At 46.5% G+C, this 21,006-nt stretch overlaps 2 protein-coding genes across 7 annotated transcripts in view; both read right to left on the bottom strand.

Annotated features, from left to right (window-relative positions):
* Nucleotides 1–630, bottom strand: part of LOC118284800 (thyrotropin receptor-like) — a 5,172-nt gene extending 4,542 nt beyond the window's left edge. Inside the window, exons 1-2 of the mRNA XM_035607853.2 lie at nt 408–630; nt 247–318 (exon numbers count right to left, since the gene is read on the bottom strand). Coding sequence (XP_035463746.2) covers nt 247–318; nt 408–586 — 251 coding nt within the window. The 5' untranslated portion in view covers nt 587–630. The remainder of the gene's footprint in view (nt 1–246; nt 319–407) is intronic.
* Nucleotides 631–1,531: 901 nt separating this feature from the next.
* Nucleotides 1,532–20,723, bottom strand: nrg1 (neuregulin 1). 6 transcript variants are annotated; one of them, XM_047329589.1, is made up of 9 exons: nt 20,146–20,723; nt 19,063–20,032; nt 14,447–14,585; nt 13,565–13,632; nt 9,111–9,213; nt 8,069–8,222; nt 7,853–7,965; nt 5,209–5,412; nt 3,782–3,919 (listed from the first exon to the last, which is right to left on the bottom strand). In XM_047329589.1, the coding sequence occupies exons 2-8, from the start codon at nt 19,760–19,762 to the stop codon at nt 5,217–5,219; spliced, it is 1,473 nt and encodes a 490-aa protein (XP_047185545.1). In that variant the 5' UTR covers nt 19,763–20,032; nt 20,146–20,723; the 3' UTR covers nt 3,782–3,919; nt 5,209–5,216. The 6 variants fall into 6 exon arrangements, with proteins under 6 accessions (XP_047185544.1, XP_035464764.2, XP_035464763.2 ...); XM_047329588.1 differs by lacking the exon at nt 5,209–5,412 and having other exon boundaries at nt 1,532–3,919; nt 19,063–19,988; nt 20,146–20,721; XM_035608871.2 differs by lacking the exons at nt 5,209–5,412; nt 13,565–13,632 and adding an exon at nt 12,419–12,477 and having other exon boundaries at nt 1,532–3,919; nt 20,146–20,721.
* Between the last annotated feature and the right edge of the window lie 283 nt (nt 20,724–21,006).

A 21,006-nucleotide genomic window follows, 5' to 3' on the forward strand; every position in this document is an offset into this window, starting at 1 on the left:
CATCGAAGAGCAGCAGTGAAATGTAGTTTCACTTTTGGACTGTTTTTCTGTTACTGTATCTTATCGACGTGATGATAACACACGATCCAGGACTCTGTGGTGGATGTTCAGGGCCGACCCCGCCAGCCGGAAGAGTTTCCTCACACATGCTGAGTTTTATCATATTGTTTATTTCCAGCTACAGTCGGTGACATTCTACGTTCTTGCCCGTTATGTTGGTCAGAAAGTAAAACAAAAGAATCTTACATGTGAGAAACGTTGTCCAAGTTGGCGAAGGCGTTCTGACGCACTGAAGGAAGTCTGGTCCCAACGAGCCACCTGAGACGGAAACACACATTTTGAGTCTTAACGAAGAGTCTTTGGCCGAGGTCAGAGGTCAAGAGGTGACAGAGTGTGAGGTCACTTACACCTCCTGAGTGCCGCGGTGGAAAACAGGCATGACCTCGGCTCCGAAGCACGACGCACTGCGGACGTCCGAGTCGCACTGGCAACCTGCTGGACAATAATAATCCAGAGGGAGAATCGTCCGGACCTTAACGGAGAAGAAGAAGAAGAAGAGGAAGAGGAGACCGACATCAGGCTTCATGGTCACAGAGTCCCGGGTCACACTGCACAGTGAGGAAGAACCTTGTGAGGAGGAGGAGGACGAAGAGGAGGAGGAGGAGGACGAGGACGAGGACGAGGAGGAGGAGGACGAGGAGGAGGAGGAGGACGAGTGTTCCAGCTGAGCAAGGTGCCACTTCTGGTCCACACCTTCAAAATAAAATAAATCACCATCATTCGAAAATGTAGTAAAACAGCTGAAATGTTTTGAAATAACAATAAAGTGTGTAATATTTATAAGAACTTAATCACAGAAATTGAATATATTACTATATAACTTTGTGTTCATATATGTATTACCAACTTTGAATGAGTTAAATAAAGTTACATGAAGTGGACCCGGCCTCCGTGTGAGTCTCCATGTTTGCGGTGCTCCGCCATAAAGTGTCCCCTGTCAGCCGCTCAGTTGGTTGCGGTTTGTAACTTAACCACCAGATGCCGCCAGAAAATTACAAAGATTACACACTGGGGCTTTAAGTTTTTCCATTTAGGGACTGAAAATGTAAAGTTTTGGCCACCTGCACCTGCAACCATGCACCTATTGGACGGTACCCGCTGTCAATCACGCTGTATCCACGCCCCCAACACATCCGGTGCTTTATGGTCTATATGACTGTAAATGGACCATAATGTACAAATCATGTATTGAAGAAGACTTGAAACTAGAGATTGAACCATAAACTCCTCAGGAAAATGTTTTACTGACGTTATGAATCAAGTGAGAAGTAGAGTCACGTTCTCACAGTCGCCCCCTGCTGGTCAGAACACAGAACACAGTTCAGGCTTCACTCTCTAAACCAGGTGACGACGTCCATTTCTATATATTCTAGTCACATAAATGATGAAATGTGGAATTTGCCTTTGTATAAAATCAGCTGCTTTAGATTCACAGAAACGTTTAGACACTGAGACACAAACAAACTGCAGAAACGATTTAATATTTAATAAGAAACATCAGCGCTGAAGGGTGTCATGGTGTATTTACATCATTCAAAGTCACTCCTAGGTCTAAAAGCAGTGCATTGTGGGTTATGTTACACAGACAAAGTGACAAAATATGACACTCAAAATGTTTCGTGTGGAACACATGGCTACATATACGTTGCATTTTTTTAATCTTGTTTGTTAAAATATAAATTAATATGACCATATATACTGTAACAGTAATTAATGCTCAGAATTAGCAAGAATTACCAATTAAATATGAAATAATCTGAAATGTAAAATACATTAAAAGTCATGGGGCAGAACATCTCATGTCATTACAGCTGATTTTTCACATACATGACATTTTTAAGAAACAATGGTTGATTACAGCGTTCCGGTTTCCTGGATTTTAGTTTTCATGAATCTGTTTTATTCCAGCGTCTAGAAGTGGTGACGGTCTTTGGCAGATTTTCATAATCTATTATTTAAACTTACAGATACGATGAGACATGTGACACGTGAACACACGAGCAGCTTTTGGAAAGTAAGACGTGAAATCAAAACACAGATATCTGACTGCAGGTTGCCGTCACGTATATTTGTTAGCAAATTTCTTAAAGCATTAGTCAGGAACACGTGGATGTTTCATACATCATGTTTTCAGAAGATATTGTTGAAGTCAAAGTTGCGTTGAGTGACACACTGGTGGTGATGAGAAACACAGAACTGCTGGTCGTCGTCGTCGTCTTGGTACTTTTGTATTTGGTGGATGAGTCAGTGATGATGTGGACACCTGGCAGCAATACAAGGAAACTCAAGCACTGTGGGAAATGTAGGCTCGAGCCACACACACACACACACACACACACACACACACACACACACACACACACACACACACACACACACACACACACACACACACACACACACACACACACACACACACACACACACACACAAGAGCAGTTTCCCTTCACTAAATGTGAAAATGCAGATTAAATCCCAACATAGAATCAGATTTTTTTTAAATGTGTTTTCTTCTTCAAATCTACGGGGTTATGTTAGTGAAAGTATTAGTAACACGGAAAAGCCAACTTCCTGCCCTAACAGCTGTGATATTCTGTGATATTCCCTCCCCCAGCAGGTCACGTTCAGTGGAACAGTCCAGCGATGAACACAAACACGTCTTCTCATCAGAACGCAGGTGACTGGATCATTTACTCATGGACGTGAATGAGTCCGGGCGTTGGAGTTCAGTGAGACAGTAACGGAGACCTTCAGGTGTGACATCACAGGACGTACAGTACGGACGTACAGTACGGACGGTCGCATGCACCCCGTGAAGCAGGAGGTTTGATTCCAGCGTGACGCGTTCACCTGCAGCACGGCGAAGGAAGCCAGCGAGTTATTCACTCTTCATGTTCACTGGAAGATTACGATGGTGAGTATATATGTCCCAGAATGCAACGCTGCAGTTCCCTTTACTTTAATAAGCATAAACAGAAAGGCACCGTTGATTTTTCTCTTCTTTTGATCTTTGCACTGAAACCTCCCGTGAGCCGTCGCCTCTGTACATACGAGTGTATGGCACTTTTCACCTACGACACATGAACACGTTTGTACATTTTTTGACTTTTATAAAACTCTATATTCACTACTTCACTAAAATAAAAGTTTCATTTTTTATCTTTAAAAGTCTTTGAATAATTTATCGAAAATAAAGGTTTTAATTGCGATAATTTCTTCTTCTTCCTCTTTTTTTCTTCTTCTTCTCTCAACATAAAAGATTCCTCAGCGATGTTTTTTCTCTTTGCGTTACACGGCGGCGACCGGATGCAGTTTGTTGGTGGACGACTTGACGAGCACGTCGTCGTCACACGACGCTGAGTTAGTCCTGCTGCTGTGCATCGCCCGGAGCAGCAGGCGGTGACCGGTGGTGAGGAAGGGAGCAAACTCCTCCTCTTCCTCCACGTCGCTCACACTCGACGCCACGTCACGCAGCAGGTGACCGTTGGTGACGCCCTCTCGCTCGGTGGGGACGTTGTTGTTTGTGTGACCGATCGTCTCGGAGAACGTCTGGCCTGCCGCCCCGGCGGCGTCGTCGTCGTCGTGGTTACCTGTGACTTGGTAGTTGGTGGCGTTGTCGGTGGCGAACAGCGGGCTGGACGGTAAGCTGTGGGCCACGTGGCCGTGGTTGTAGTGGGCGGAGCTCCTCTTCTGCTCGTCTCGGCCGGAGGACTTTGTGTTCGCCTGACGCAGCAGCAGGGGGCGCTCCTCCTCGCCGGAGGGGCTCAGGGCCACCGAGGGGACGGACACGGCCAAGCTGGACAGGGGGGCGGACATCTCTGACGGAGGAGACGCTGGGCTCGCGGGAGAGTTCACAAACCTGCAAACAGAATATCATAATGTAACAAATATCTCACATCATGTTTGAAACGTGGTTATGAGCCACATCTGTGGACAGTTAGGTCAGGGGTCAGGGGTCAGGGGTCAGGTGAGAGGGATGAGTCATCCTAACTGAACGACTGCACACACACACACACACACACACACACACACACACACACACACACGGTTCAGCTCGTGGAGCGATCGAGCTTTGGTTTCCTTCAGGATGAAAACCACTCGGTTCGGTTTTGGGAAAGAAAGATTGTGGTGCATTTTCATCCTCATGGCAACAACCATGAAAAAGAATGGGTCAAAGAAACAAGCGTCAGTCTCCTGTGTTTTACTCTTTTCCCTCCTGCTCGTGTAGCGCAGACGAAGACGTCTGATCCGTGTGTGTGCAGACGATGAGGCGCTGCAGCGTCGCCGCCAGTGATCCAGTCACTGTCTGAGGCGCAGACACTCGAGGGCGGAGGACGAGGACGCTCCCTGGCTGCGTCAGCGTCGTCCATCTCCACCTGACCCTCCGGCTCTTTGTCTTAGTGTGAGACAGATAAGGCGGAGTCAAGTTTTTACTGAGGGACAAAGAGGTGTCAGGGGCCACGGTCCGGCTCAGGGACCTGAGGGGCCTTGACGAAGACAGGTGTGTCAGCAGACAGTTAGCAGTTAGCATTAGCAGTTAGCATCCTGAGAGGCCGGCAGGTGAGTCTGCAGACAGTTGGTGTTAGCATTAGCAGTTAGCATCCACGAGAGGACGGCAGGTGAGTCTGCAGACAGTTAGCGTTAGCATGAGCAGTTAGCATCCACGAGGGACGGCAGGTGGACGTCTACAGACAGTTAGCATTAGCATTAGGAGTTTGTGAAAGTTCTATGTTGGAATCTCGCCCGTGTTGAAGCTAGCCATCTTGTTGTGCATCGGTCAACCTAGCGCGAGCAGCTGTTGTGGGCGGAGCCTGTGTTATTTGCATATCATGACTATTCATAGTCTCAGAATTCCTCAGTGACGGAGAGAGAGTGGATTTTTTCAGAGGGTTTTTGGGGTAAACAATGTTAAACAAAATATTAGGCGTAGCAGATTATTTTTATATATTAACTTGACTGGAGGGGATCTTTAAACATTTTATCTTCCTGATGAATCATTCCTTCTAATTTTTTAGTGAAATGTTCTGGTGAACAAAAGGTTCATAACCAGAAAACAGCAGCGTGACAAATAAATGTAATATTTAGCTCATGACGTGTTTTAAATGACTTCATTACAAACTGCTGCAGAGTTAAAATCAGTCATTTTACCTTGGACTTTAGAGGAAGTCGCTGTCGGAGGTGAGTGTGTCTCGGCGGATCTTTGAGCGAGCACTCGAGTCTCTGGTGCCAGCGGTAGCATTCAGACGACCCCGGCCGCCCGGCGGGCCGCCACTGTGGCTCTTCTCCACCAATGACATCACCGAGACAGACTCAGTGTCAGACAGAACCGGGCTGCTCCAGTCATTACTCCAGCTGCGGAGACAGGGAGGGGGCGTTTAGATCAGGCCGCTCCACCTTCATCACATCAACATAACACCAGGGTCAGACTCTGATCCCCTCACAGCAGTTCAACATATAAACACTCTGAGTCATTATAGAACTCTAGAATTATAGAATTATAGATTGAGTCGAGATTATTGATCGGGTTATTGTTTCGACTGGTCGTATCTGTCTTGACGTCTCATTGGTTAGAATCCGGGACCGGTCAAATTGTGGGCGTGGCTCCTCGTCTATTTAAAGATGACATCACAGGAAGTGAAGAGGACGATATAGCTCTGGGCCTCTTACGGTGAGGTCGTGCTGAGTCGGATGTGATGTCATCACCGGCATGTGTCAGTGATTGGCTGCGACCGGGACGGCACGAGTCAGCACAGCTGGTGAACTGGTGCAATCGGATCCCACAGGTGAGAATCGTCCACCAGCTGATCATTGTTCATCATTTTAGGCTTTTTATTGTTAAAAGTCTGACTCACTACATGAATCCACTTCAGGGCGACTCATGTACGTAACATCCAGATCTCTGTCACTCAACTAACCCACAGTGACGAGGTGCCACTCTGAAGCCTCCAGTTTGGCATTTTGTTCAGCGCCATTTTGTTTTGTTTTTGAACAAGAAGTGACCATATTTGGATGAGAGGGGGGCGTGGCCTGACTGAGAGCTCGTCCTCTGCACGTCCACCTACACCTGCGACCGTGCACCGATTGGACGTCGTTTTCTCACAGACTTCTATAGAAACAACCGGTGGAGTCGCCCTCTGCTGGTCATTACAGAGAATACAGGCTTCAGAGGGCGGTGGAACTGGCTGAAGACGTTTCTCCCTGGACTGCCAGGACTTTCAGGAACGTCCAGGATGAAGACGAGCATCGTGTACTGTCTGACACTCCGAATACCAACTGTTGAAGGTGGAGCAGGACAACCAAGGACTATGTACCACCGTCCACAACACTCTTCACCTCCCTTTAAACACACACACACACACACACACACACACACACAAGCCCTCGACACTGAGCTATAATTCAAGCTGCTGCTGTGATTTTTATTCCAGAACTTAAGTGCTGCTACGCTCTTGTCGTCAATGTTCACATATCGTTTTACATTATGCATGTTTATCTAAATCATGTGTGAATTCATCATGGCATATTGACAACTACAATAAACTACACGATCCAGTTGTCTACTGGAATAACAGCTGTTAAAACCAACATGTTAAAGAAAAGTCAGAGAATATAAGAAGGATCAGTTTTCTTCAGCCAAATAAATATCAAATCACCTTAAAAAGTATAAAATCACACATTTGCTTTGTACAAGAAACAGAGTCGAACTACCGCTGTGTCTCTGCTGAGCAAAAGATGTTCCCAGAACATATCTATTTCTGGCCCATGTGGCCATTACACGATTAGCCACGGCACCGTTCTCTAACTGTCCCACTTCACATATATAGTATATCTTAAGTGTCAACTTTAACAACCTGACCTTAAATCCTACTCTTGTATCGACTTCTCTCCGATCAATAACTCCACCGCCTGCAGGAGAACTGACTCACGCCTCCACAGTATAGTTTCATGTCAGACCCCTGCTCCATCTCTGGATTACTAGACTACACGACATCCAGTGTGTGGCATTTTCAAACATCGCTACTCAAGACTACGAAATTCCTTTACCACTGAGGCTGCCATGTTTCTACAGTAGCCCAGATTGGACAAACCCGACACTGACCATTCACGTTTCACGTTACCTGAAGGTCACCGTAGGTTCTCTTACATGCTCGGAAAGAGAGGGGTAAGGGGAGCTGGCTGCAATATGCAACCTCAGCACTAGATGTCACTGAATCCTACACACTGGACCGTTAATCGGTTAGTGAGGACGAGAGAAGTAAGAAGCCTCATATGATTATTTAGCATGTTAATGACCAAATAACCGAAAAGCACAAAAAACGACTTCACTGCGAAATCCAGCGAACTAAAATCAAATGGGACGTCAGAGTGCTAACTCTGCTCTGCTGCAAAATAACTTGGCAAAAGCTTCAGTCCCACAGCATCGTGGCTGTGGGACTGAACTGGCCCAGACCCAACACCATCATTCGGCCCACATACTGCGTGGAATGATGGGCCGATCGCTCCTGTTTGCCAGATCTGGGCAACAAGCGAGCCGCATGTTAGTCGAGAACAAATCAAATACAAAGACAATTGGCCCAATTCTTGAAGAGAGCAATGCATCTTGAACAAAAAGGCCCAAGTTGGATTTGGGCCACATTTAGTATATTTTACATGTGGGTGACTTCCCGCTCACTTCCATTTAGTCCGGGCCAGAAGAAGGCCAGCAGTGCCATATGGTTGGCTGTCTGGGCCTGAACCAACTTCTTACTGATCGAAAACTTAACCAAAATATATATCGGAACTCCTTCCTCACCTTTGGCTGGAGATGTGGGTGAATGTTGTGGGTTCATATTTGCTTGTGGAGAAGGTGGTCTCCGTCTCCGCCTCCTTCTCGGCTGCATGCTTCATAGTCGTCCCGTTACATTGCTACAGAAAGAGGAGCAGAGAACAGATTGACTGACGTGAACGTAGAGATTCAACAGGTTTGGATGCCTTTTTGATTTGATTTGACCAACGAGTGGCTGCATACATTGATGAGCTGCAAATCTTGAAGAGGCAAGTTAGAAATCTGACGTCCTCTGGCTGAGGTTGCCAGGTTGGGGCCAACACCAGTATTGGTATTGTTGTTCCTCTTATTCCTCAGGCTCTGCCTCAGGCGGTCATGGAGTTCCTTTCTCCGCCTCCTGTTTGTGAAGAAACAAACTAGATTGTGAGGCAGCCTGGACCACAACTGGACAGCATGTCTGAGGGGAGAGTTCCAAATGTACCATGTGATACATTTTACCCCAAATTTCATCTAATGTTATTATGGCTTGACTATAGTAATGGTAATTAATTATTTTCTTTTTACGTATTGAGTTCAGTACAAAATACACTTCTCGATTTTGTTATTGTGTCCAGTAGCACCAGCAAATCCCCCAATGACTCTCTGCCTGTTTGGTTTGGCTCTGTCACCATTTCTATGCAGATGATGTCCACCTTTATAAAAAATTGTGAAACCCTCATATTCTTCTCATCACTACTCCAGCATTTGAGATTTCACTTGGTTTCCAGAGATCTCTGGGTCATTTTTGATACCTAGCTAAAATCTGACAAACAAGTTTGGATGTTCAGTCCTGTAATTTCCAATGAAAACATGCTAAACAACGTCCTATCACATTCATCCAGAAGTTTCTCTTGTCTTAACTGTTATAACTACTTTAGCCAAGAAGCTCTAGTACGATTACAATTTGTTCAAAGTTCTGTTACGTAGTTACAAATCGAGATTCCTATTCGAGATAGAGTCATATCGATCTGGCTTTACTTAATTGCTTCCTGTTGGTGGTCAGAGCTTCAAGACTTTCTTGAAGTATTTTAAATCTCATCCTAATACAGATTTCTTTCTTAAATATTGATGCTTCTTTTCCCTGATTTATTTCTTTTTGTTCTAAATATTCCAAAAGACTTTTTGTCTTTTCACAGTTCTCAGTGAGGGGAGGAGGCATTTGGCGGCACTACTGGAAGCTATAATAAAAAATTCGGGAGTGTACCTCTACGTTATAAATTAGACATAAAAATGTGACATGAATTACTTTGTTTTGCAGTAGGCAACCACACACATGATTCCAACGACTAGGAGTGCAATGCAGATTCCTGATATTGTTAAAATACGTTTCTGATACAGCTCCTCAGCTTCTGAAAAAGAGGACAGTCCACTCTTAAAACTCGGTCTGCAACAGACACACACAAACACACACACATGAAGACCAATCCAACCATAAACCCAAACATTAAGAAAGGGCTCTGTCACTTGGTGATATGATTCAAATGTAACTGTCTGAGCTGGGTGACACAGTAGCTCCCCCTTCAGCCAAATGGTGATTACGACTTTCTGTGTTCACCTGGGCTTATTCTCTACGTATAATGTGGTCATCCTCATCCACGAGCACTTCAGGTTGTACTCTAGTGTATAGTGTTACATTTCTATCAAATTGGGGGATGTCAGAGGTCAATTTAGTTTTTGGCACTGTTCGTTGATTACTCAAAAACTACTGAACAGATTTCCACTAAACTTGAAAATATGTACACGTCAGTACATTGTTACACATTTCAGCAGATATAAGATGACTGTGCCTTAGTGTGATGAGAAGAGCTGCTATAAGGAGGAAGGGATAAAAGAACAGCTGGAGACAAACAGTACATCAGGAAGCAGGAAGGCAGATGGTAGGAGATGGATGGAGGAGGAAACGGTTTCATGCTGAACACTGGTCACGACAGAAGATGCAGGCGGGGAGATGTGAATGTAAAGCACCAGGAATGTATACAGCCTCTCTACTTCACGGTGTCCTCAAATAAATCAGTGTTTGGACGATTTACCTGAATCAACATGGCACATGTGACATTTGATGTCAAAACAATAGCTTCTATGTGTGTGTTACTTCTATTACCATAGTAATGTCACATGTACCATTTATGTGTATATGTTGACATTATATCATATATATATATATATATATATATATCACATTTGTGGTGATGGTCAAGGCTGTATGATCCTTCATGAGGCAAGAGGAAACTATATTCAGTGGAGGGTTTTACAGGTTTACATCTGTAAACTAGGAGGAAGGAACAAACCGTACCCATAAACTCAATCCCAAGATGTTCTGTCAGTGCAGGAAAGTGACAAAAAAAAAGAAAATTGGATTTTACAGATGACTTAGTATTTCTACCTTATGTGTTTTTATGGTAAGATACATTTTTTCTCTCTCGATGGATTAAGGGGAACACACAATCAGAAGTCACTGTCCACAAACGTATACACTGTAAACCCTCTACACTCACTGAGCACTTTATTAGGAACACCCCACTATTCCTGGGTAGGTCTTCACTCTCAAACAGCCTCATCTGTTTGTGGCATCGAGGTTCACTGAACTCACTGTCATGAAACCAGTTTTAACATGGAGCATTATCCTGCAGGAAGGGCCCAGAGTCAGTCAGGAAAACATCCCGCACCACCACACCAGCAGCAGCCCGGACTGTAGATATGAGTCCGGTCAGCTCCATGGATTCATGCTGACCCCAGATCCTGAGCCGAGCATCTGCAGCTTCAGCAGAAATCAAGAATCATCAGACCAGGCTTCGTTTTTCAGTCTTCAACTGTCCAGTGTTGGTGAGTCTGAGTCTCTGCAGCCTCAGGTTTCAGGACTGGAACCTGACCTGGTCTCTGCTGCTGTAGAAACATCCACCTCAAGGTTGGACATGTTATTAATACTAAGATGTTTCTCTGCTCACCACAATTTTCAAAAAGCTCCCCTATTGCCAGGCTTTACAATAGTCCAACAACAGAGCCCCAACTTCCTGCACTGTTTCAGGAATTGTGTGGAAGCGACTGAGAACAACACTCACCATCTGAACCCAGATAGAAAAATAATCCATTTTAGGTTTTAAAACCCTCCCACAGCAATAACTAGAATGGCACTCGTCGGAGCGCATATCCCTGCCAAGGCCCAACAGTCCCCTAAAATTGAATTAAGCTGCATCAAGTTGCACACTCATAGATATGAGTCCTGGGGAATTGATGAAAATGTAAAAAAAAACCTCCCCATCTAGCAATGTTTAAGAATTCCTGTATCCACCCATTTGTCTTTGGTCCATGTCCCATCCTTCCACCAAGTTTTGTGAAAATCTGTTCATTAGTTTTTGAGGAACTCTGCCGACAAACAGACTAAGTCTGAAGGTGTGGCCCTAGTAGATCTAGGTCTTCTGAAGGATGTGGCCCTAGTAGATCTAGGTCCTCTGAAGGATGTGGCCCTAGTAGATCTAGGTCCTCTGAAGGATGTGGCCCTAGTAGATCTAGGTCTTCTGAAGGATGTGGCCCTAGTAGATCTAGTAGATCGAGGCGACAGTCTTAACCACTGCAGCACCATGCCTTCTTATTCTCGCTTTCTGAGAGATCACAGCATGAACATCTATCAATAAAATTGGAGGTTCCTTTATTTGCTCAACTGGTCCAGTTGACTGTGCTGCCTCCGGTTCGTGAAAGCAGTTGGCTCTACTCAGCTGGGCCCTCGTGGTCATGTGCCTGACAGATGCCTGTCGCAATCCACCTAGGTTGGACACATTGGCAATCATAAATAGTGTTGAAGAGACGTTCAGGGCACCCAGTTTCCAATCCTGGTGTAGGTTTTAGATGTTGGCTGGAAGCCTCTAACCTGAGAGCCTGTAAGTCTGATGCTCATGGAGATGGATGGGACACAAGCGGCATGTCTACGCCTGCAGCTCTGAACTGCTGCCGTTTCATTTCTCCCTGGCAGGTTGGACCGGAGCTGCACATCCAGAAGTGCAGGTCTGACGCAGCAGCTCTGCAGGAGGATATTACTGACTGGGCCTGGCTCCAAGTTCTACGTATCAATGACTGTGTTTGTCCTGGTTTGATTCATAACCTTTGAATAATTATCTCAAATTTATGCAATCCATTAACTTTATAGGGCCCAGTTATGCATAATTTATGAGTGAATACATTTGAATGACATTCAAATTTGTTCAAACTTGATTTTTGTAAAGTTTAAGTGACAGCCCTAGTTTGAACTATGTTGTGGATGGGTGGGAATATATACTGGACACTGACAATCTGAAAAATGTTCAGGTTTACAAATGTGTAAACTTGATCATTTTTGGTCGTTTGAATTTGAAATAAACTTGATAATACTACCACAGGACCACATGCAGCTTTAACATTCAAAAATAAAAATACAGAGGAACTAACTTGAACATGCACAAGGATTCGGGGGCTGCACACATTCACAGATCTAAGGAGAGACGTAGTACGACAGGCGCACAGCACAAGAACGGTTAATCAAGCATGCTCGAGTCCAGCAGACCGAAGAGGAAATAGACATACTGTAAAAGCTGGCCATTACATAGTTTTGGCAGCGATCACCAGTAAATTCATTTGGACACCTGAGTAGGAAATAAAAGAAACGAGACAAGAAGAGAAGAGGGAGTTAATGCATACAAGAGCTGCGCAAAAACCCCACAACCGTCATCACTGGTGTTGGCAGGAAGGGCCAGGCATGTCCAGCTGCGAGGCCGAGCTCTGTGAATCGTCTCAGACCTTCACCTTCCATTTCCAATTCAAGGAGATGTTTGGTTTTGCCTCCATCAAGTTCTGTAGGTCTGACTCCTGTTTTAGTAGCAGACTGAAATTCGCATGTATGTCGTGGCCACTCAGGGTAAGCCTATTCTTTGCATCTCATATATATATATATATATATATATATATATATATGTGTATATATATATATATCTTAGCTCTGACGTGGCAGCGCCCGACCAGTGATCCTCTGGGTCGCCAGAAAAATAAAAACAAAATGCAGCTTTACCAACCACACAGTGGTCATGTCTGCGAAGATTCTTGTGGTAACTGAAGAAGACTTGAATTGAGAACTGAAGTTTCACCCCACATCCAAGAGACGTCTTCATTTCTGACCGGCTGGTTGAGGGTCCCGGGTATTTAACTGCTGAGGATTCGTTCTCAAGGCCGGCGATGTCTTGTTTGAGAGGCGAAACGTCTTCAAGAATCGACAACCAGGTCCAGTTGCCCTCGATTCGAGTATTCTCGGGCACACAGTGGACCATTGGGAGAAAAGGTTTGGATGTAGGGGATACCGACTACCAGCATGTTCTCCTATAGTTTGGATTCTGACTTGATGGGGATGAGGATAAATGGGATGGAGCAGTTTGTAGTATGTCTTTCCTTCAGGCAAGACGCACCACGTCAGCCTGACATGGAGGCATTTCTCTGAACAGCATGGATGGAGTGTGATGAGATGCGACGTACATGCAAATTTCATTGGCCTGCTCCACAGAGGGGAGAGTGCTTAAAGCCTTCAGACTCATTTGGGGGCAGTGGCTGTGACTGGATCCCCAGATTGAGTTATTGTATATAAGGGAAACATGAGTTTCTCCAGCATTTCTTGGAGAAAACATGAGAGGGGTGAAACACCAGCAATGACATGTGGGATTGAATACAGTTGTGTTCACATACGTTTTGGGTCTGAGACTGTCTTAAGCACAGCTTGTTCACATCGGTGCCCGGTGAATCCGGCCAAGCACCTGGTTGATGGGTAGAGAGGACGAGAGATAAACAGCACTGACGTGTTACACACGAGACAAACACAAAGACAAAGACAAATCACAGTGTACAGTCGCAGAACATGGCAGGATGCAGGACGCAGCCTGTCACCAAACAACAACGCTGACTTTTACAGTATCTGCAAATATCTTTCACAGCCTCCGTCTGAAGCCCAGTCTGCTCTGATTGGCCAGCTGTCTCCACTCTGTTGTGATTGGTCAACCGCTTCCATGTCGGCCTCCTCTCTCGCTTTATACTTGGATTTGTTAGCGGGCGCATCAGACTGGCGGTTAGCTGCACATAATGCAATGTGAGAGTATCGGTTAATACTTCTTTGATTAAAGAAGTATTAAGGAAACAAGACAAGTGCTCCACCTTGTGGCAGGAATAAAGGAGGCAGGTGAGTCAAGATGGAAGATTCAAGCAGCAGCAGTTTCTTTAAAACAGCCTCCACATCTGGAAACATCGGCATCACTTCCACTTCAGAACATCAGAACGTCTGAGTCCACTTCAGTTTAAGGCAAAAAATAAAGTTGCTGCATCTGTAAAGACCTGAAGTTCAAAGTCAACGTCGCGGGACATGTTTAGCGTTGGGTTGGATTGTGTTAGCGGTAGATTAGCTTATTCTCACAAAATGAAATATTTAAATTTTTCTGATCATGTCGTTTCTGTTTCTATTGCATCCCGACGTTATCACTCAACACACAACTGTACCAACATCACAACACCTTCAGTCTGACGCCAACCTGAATCAAGGTCACGCTGAGACCCTCAGCGACACGTGGAATACTGTACCTGCAGAGAAACTTGGTGCTGCCTGGCGTGATTTCAAGGGTGAAGCACTCGCCTCCATTGACGCAGTAGTTCCTCTGGCTGTGGCTGCAGCGCGTCACGTGGCTGGAGATCTTGGTCGTGGTCGTGGTGCTGGCGGCGGCTGCAGACGACACAGACAGGAAATTACAGATTGTACAGTCGAAGGCAACAATCTGACTACGTGTGTTGAGATCAGAGCTCGACCGATGTGGATTTTTGGTTCCTAGAAATTTCACATACCGATATATCGCCTGATATATTTAAAAAAAAATTGGATATCGTTTTCAAAAAAGGAAATGTAATGAAGAGTGGATGTGAGCAACACATCCGACATCTCAGCATTACTCAGCACTTCTCAGTACCTCAGATGAAAGAATGAACGAGGAATGAAACGAGGTCCTGGAGCCGAGGGAAGACGAACATCAGAGAAAACATCCGCAGCACAAAGGACGAAGATTGAAACCTGCACTTCAGTCACGTCCATCAAACATAAACCCTGAATGACAGCGTTTCATCTGATGGTTGAACTTTGGTTCACAGTTTCCCGAACACGGAGGATCATGATTATTAAAACGCTTCTGGAGCCGGTCCAACGGGCCGCGGCACTTCTCTGCTGTTGGGTTGCACGTGCACGTGCACGTGCACAGCAGCCAGTCCGTCTGCTGCAGTGTCGGTGTTTCTATCAAGTGTCGTCAAGGGCAAATCCTGATGCACTGCACCAACTCAAATCTGCCCCTGCGTGAAAAAAACAGCAAATACTGTACAACTACTGTACAGATACTGTGAAGGTGAAAGATTGAGCAAACATCTAATCATCCCAAATGTTAAAACAAGATCAGATTTAATCCAACCGAGTGTTTGACACAAGCAAGAGTCAATTTTTTGGATTTGAATTTTTTAAAAATCTCTCTGTGCTCCATTCAGCTCGGAGAATTCTCTGCATTTTTCATTTTTGGTTCAGTTATTTATTAATGAGGATGGATTCTCAGCAACCCCCCGGAAAGAGAAAAGGACAAGAGAAGAAACCCGCCCCTGCAGAGACACTGATGCAGCAACTGATCCAGTTCTGCGTCTGACGGTTTGGTGCAAAGTGAAGCTTCTGTCACTTGAATATATTATCGTTTAAACGTTCCAGTGATGAAACGGTTCAGGAAAAGAACAAATAACTCATCACCGCTCATGAATACTTTCATAAATCATGGAGATAAAATCTGAATGACACAGTTGGAAAGTGACTTTGGTTGGAGACACGCCCTCGTCCTCCTCGTGCCTTGAAGGTGACTTGTCAAATATTCTCTGCCACTAGATGTCGCACTGTCGCACCAACGTAAAATCTTAATCTCAAAAAAGTAACTATAACTATATATATATATATAGTAGCAATACGACGGGCAGATGAACGTAGTGGAGTAAAAAAGATGAAGTAGATTCAAATGGAAATGCTGGAGGACAGAACCAGTGATTGAGTAAACCGACATAGTTACCATGACTACGACACAATATTTATCAACTGACACTCAAATTTCAGGGTTCGTCCGCATATGGACAAACACACGTACAACAGGTTTAATGGATCTGTGGACAGTTATTTATCTGTTCGTCAGGTTTGTCTACAGACGTCAACATGTTGACATCAGCGATGATGTCAGAAGCTTTTATATTTTCTAACCAACTGTTATTATGACTCGTCCTGTAATTACATGGACAGAGGCGAGCGACGGGGGAGGAGCTTAAAGACTTTTGGGACATTGCTTCAGAAAACAGACAAACTACAAAGGATCTGTGCCGCTGCTCTTCAACTGCAAGAAGACATGATCTGACGGCTTCTAGCTGTTCATAAGAATCCAGATGATTTCATCTAGATCATAAATAATAATCAGTACGATTAGGGAGCGTCAACAATTCACAAGTCCGGGGGAATCAGATCGGGCTATTTATAACATTCCCTGGATTCTTTCTTGACCTGTAGCGTCGTCGTTGAAGATTTAAAAAAACACTGATTCATCTTCTTCCACTGAAAATATGTGGATGTGTTGCAGCATAAAAGTCTGCAGTGGACATATATTCAGTGTCGGAGTTATTCACTCAACCCAGCATGTCTCTGAGGTGTGGGAGAGGGAATCTCACAGAACCATGTTGAAGTCCAGGACCAGAACTAGTTCAGATACTGTTGTTGATCATGTCTAGTTCTATATTTTAAAACTGGGACATTACTTGTGAAGTTTGAAGAACAGGGGATATTGAAAAGGTTTCTGAGGAACATATTGATCCTGTCATCCAACTCATGTGACAAAGTCTTTTTACAACATAGGTGGTCGTTTTAAAGATCGCAGACTTCTACCGGCAGTGATGTTCAGGGCTGAGGGGACGGCAGCACCTCTACTGGCAAGGAGCTGTAACTGCAAGGCACAAAAAATAAGTTCACTTATATATAGTAATATATTATTATATATCATATTTAATAGAACTGAATCAAGGATTCTTACAAAGAGTCTTTGATTGTGTTTGTGTTGAAGAACCATCCAGTTCAGTTATCACATTAAAAACCACCTACACTAGATCGTTCAGTCCATTATTTACTGTACAGGAAATTAATATGTAGTAAATCTTTGTGTCACATTGAGCTTTTTACAGGGATTTATGACATTATTTTATTTTCCGAATCCATCATCAGTCATTGGCAAACTCATAAAACAAAAATGTTTGAATGTTTTATGACCTTTCGACATCAACATCAGCTCCGGCTGCCGTCCCTCCGACACTCAGCATCTGGTCGTACAGTATTAAGACTCAGACTTTCATCATTCATCATCAGTGTGACACTCACGGCTTCATCATTCACACCAGCTGTGACCGACCAGAGCCGAGGATCTCCGCTAATCTCCCGTCAGTAACGTTACAAATCCTCCAAAACCCTCCAGCGACTGCAAGAGATGAATTTATATTTGAAATGTCATCGTGTGGATGGAGGATTCTGAAGTTGTGTGAAACCTCCGTCAGCAGCGACACAACCTCAAGTCTGATGAGGAACTCTTTTTAATATCTTAGTAAAGTTCTTTTTCATTGGCCGACTGAAAGGACAGAGGCCGGAACCTGGACTCCAAAGAGCAGGGGGATAATTGTTGGATGGAGGATTGATGAATGACTGATGATGTGTTTGCCTCTGCACGTCAGTTTGTTGGTTGGTTGACTAGTTCGTTAGAACAAAACTACGGAGCAGATTTCCAACAAACTTGGTGGAAGGATGGATCATGGGCCAAGAAAGAATCCGTTCAATTTTGGGGCGGATGGTGGAACGAGTCAATTCCTCCAAATAAAAATAAAACTACAAAAAAACCCCCTAACTAAATAAAAATAAAGACTAATGAACATTTAAAAACGATGAAGACGTGAAGATCCCTCACGGCTTCCCACCAGCTTTCCAATTGTTGGGATTGAACAGGAGCAGATTGTTTCAGGCTGTGAACTGAACAAAGATCTTCTCTCTGCTGATTAGCTGAAGCTAATCCTTCGCCCAGGCTCTGGTCGGGACCCCCCACCCCCACCCCCACCCCCACCCCATCCCCCCATCCCCCCATCCCACCACCGTCACCTTCAATTAGCTAACCCGGAAACAGAGTAATAAACCAGTGATGTGACTACAGGAGCGTGGCGGTGGTGAGCCGCTGGCAGACAGACGTATTAGTGGGTTGTTTCCCTGCGGCGGGCGGATGCAGGGGGCATCAATTAGCCTCCAGCAGTCTCTGACCTTGAAATGGAGCACGGGCAGAAAACAGGAAGTCTCCCATGTACCACAGCCCCGAGTTTCAGTTTGTGTCGTTGCATCATTTATTGATTTTTCACTTTTTTTTCATGACTGGAAAATGTGCAGGCACACGTTCTGAGGGATCCTCCATGTTGTCTACGGCCGTCGACCAGCGAACACATGAAGAGAATTTAAAAAAAACGTCGCTGTCGTGTGCGTGAACCGCTGTCGCACCATTTAAGAAGATCATTAATAGTTAAAGAGGAAGGAGTGAAGGTTGGAGATCAGACATCCGCTCGCTGCAGGAGCGAGCGAGGCGCGTTGGAACACGAGTCTCCTGCTCACCTCGCTGTGTAGTAATACTTCAGAGGCTTAGTCACGGGCCTCTGCCGAAAGTCTGCAAGTCACAACGTGTCTGCTCTCCGGCAAAGTCCTGAGAGCAGCACTCACTTCACCGACACACGGCGTTTACACAACCACCGATAAAACACGTGGATCCTTTTAATCCGGTCCCGTGACCACCTCCCCTGGCCCGTGACCACCTCCCCTGGCCCGTGACCACCTCCCTGGCCTGTGACCACCTCCCCTGGCCCGTGACCACCTCCCCTGGGCCCGTGACCACCTCCCCGGGCCCGTGACCACCTCCCCTGGCCTGTGACCACCTGCCCTGGCCCGTGACCACCTCCCCTGGCCCGTGACCACCTCCCCTGGCCCGTGACCACCTCCCCGGGCCCGTGACCACCTCCCCTGGGCCCGTGACCACCTCCCCTGGGCCCGTGACCACCTCCCCTGGGCCCATGACCACCTCCCCGGGCCCGTGACCACCTCCCTGAACTGAGTGTCGGGTACTTACAGATCGTTGGGACGTCAATGTCGTTGACCTCCTGGGTGGACGGCGGGCGGGGGGTCTGCCTCGGGACTGTGGGACGCTCAGCGTTGTACTTCAGGGTCACAGCGGGATCAGACTGAGTCGCCCCTGGAGACTGAGGCACGTTCGGCCCTCGCGTGGACAACTCCTCCACCAGGACCTCGGGACGTCCCGGCGTGACTGCGGCAGCGGTGGTTAGGGACACGGTTGATGGAGACGGATGGGAAACGGACAACGTTATTCCCAGCGTGGGGTCGACTGATATGATGAACGGGTCTTGTCCGATGCGTTTGGGTTCCAAGTGTGTGGGCGGCTCGTACTCGAAGATCTTGTCCACAAAGACCCACTTGAGGCCGGCGGTGCAGAGCGCCAGGCTGAGCAGACAGGCCAGGATGGGCAGGATGCAGATTTTCTCGGAGTGCAGGCAATTGTTAATCTGTTCCATCTCTACGCACACGCAGCAGGTCCCTGGCAAGGCCACAATTCCCACAGCCCCCAGATGCTCCCCATCACCATCATCACCGCCTCCCTCGGCGCCCTCCGCCCCGCTCGCACCAGCTGCCTCCGTCTCCTCGGGTTTCTCCTCGGGGACTTGTCCAGTATCATCAGTGGAGCCGGTGGTGGGGGTGGCCGATCCGGGAGGGGGAGCCGGCCCTGTGGAGAGGTCCTCCATTCCCTCAGTCATCCTGTCCGACGGCCGGATGACGGGTCTCCCAACGCCCCTCGACTAGTAACTCAGGGCATCGCTCGGTGGCTGTCGGCCACCGGCCTCCTGCGGCAGGTTTTCCATAGTGAGAGCTGGGACGTCGGAGGAAAGTGAAGATGCTCAGAGCGACTTGGACCTGGTTAACAGTCTGGGAGGAACGTCGACGGGCTTCTGCGCACGAGGGGAAGGAGTTCCTTACTCATGCCTCTTCACAAGAAACACAATCATGAGTCTATAAATAGAATTTTGCTGCAAGCAAAAAACACAAAAAAGCACAAAAGAAGATTGGAGGAGAATTAGACTCCTGAAACGTCCCGTGTGGCGTCTGGTGAGCGGTGGTGGGACGGCGGCGGCTCACTCACCTGAGAGGGGCGGCGTGGACGTGATGGGCCGGCTGCAGCTGCAGCAGCTGGGGTGCGGAGGACGGGACGGCCGGGCACTGCAGTGGCAGCAGGGACATGCTGTCTGGTCCAGGAGGTCGGAGCTGCTGAAAGGCTGAATCATCAGGGAGCGGCAGGTGCCCTTCCTCGGAGCGCCGCCACAGAAACAGATGAGTAAGGGGGAAAGAGGGAGAAAAAGAAGGAGAGAGAGAGAGAGAGAAGGAGGGGAGGGAGGGGACTGCAGCAGCAGCAGCACCGAAGGGCAGAGGAGACGGGCCACTCCCCTTTTCTCCTCTCTTACCCCTCCTCTCTCGTCGGGACGGCCTCTGGCCTCCTCCCTCTCCCGCTCGCTTCCTGTCTGCCGCTGCCTCCAGTCCCAGCACAAAGCATCCAGCTAAGCAAGTTCCCACTTGATCCAATTAGAGCGCAAGTCAGCGAATCAGAGGCCGGCAGACTGCGGCGGCCTCCCCCTCCAGGACCACTCCCCGCTGATTACACTGATACCACAGGGAGTGTTTTCTGTCAAGGAGCCGGAGACGCAGACATTTAATCCACACGAGGATCAGGACGTCGTCCCGAGTGTCAGATGTCAGATGAGGAACTACACAAACTACACACACGTGATGAAGAGGAAGTCAACTGACACACACACACACACACACAATATGTATGTATATTTACACACACACACGTAAAACGCACAAACAAACAAACACACACACACACACATGTAAATATGTACAAACACATGTATACAAACACACAATATGTATATACAAATATATTAAACAAACACACCCACAAACACGTATACAAACACAAGCATGTACACACTCAAAATCT

The sequence above is a fragment of the Scophthalmus maximus genome, chromosome 20 (assembly GCF_022379125.1).
Source record: "Scophthalmus maximus strain ysfricsl-2021 chromosome 20, ASM2237912v1, whole genome shotgun sequence".
NCBI lineage: Eukaryota > Metazoa > Chordata > Actinopteri > Pleuronectiformes > Scophthalmidae > Scophthalmus > Scophthalmus maximus.

Coding starts and splice junctions, on each gene's coding strand:
- nrg1 (XM_047329588.1), bottom strand. CDS start 19,762: ATGACTGAGGGAATGGAGGACCTCTCCACAGGGCCGGCTCCCCCTCCC. Junction 13,633..14,446: donor AGCACCAAGTTTCTCTGCAG/GTACAGTATTCC, acceptor CCCATCAACCAG/GTGCTTGGCCGGATTCACCG. Junction 8,223..9,110: donor GTTGCCTACTGCAAAACAAA/GTAATTCATGTC, acceptor CTTCACAAACAG/GAGGCGGAGAAAGGAACTCC.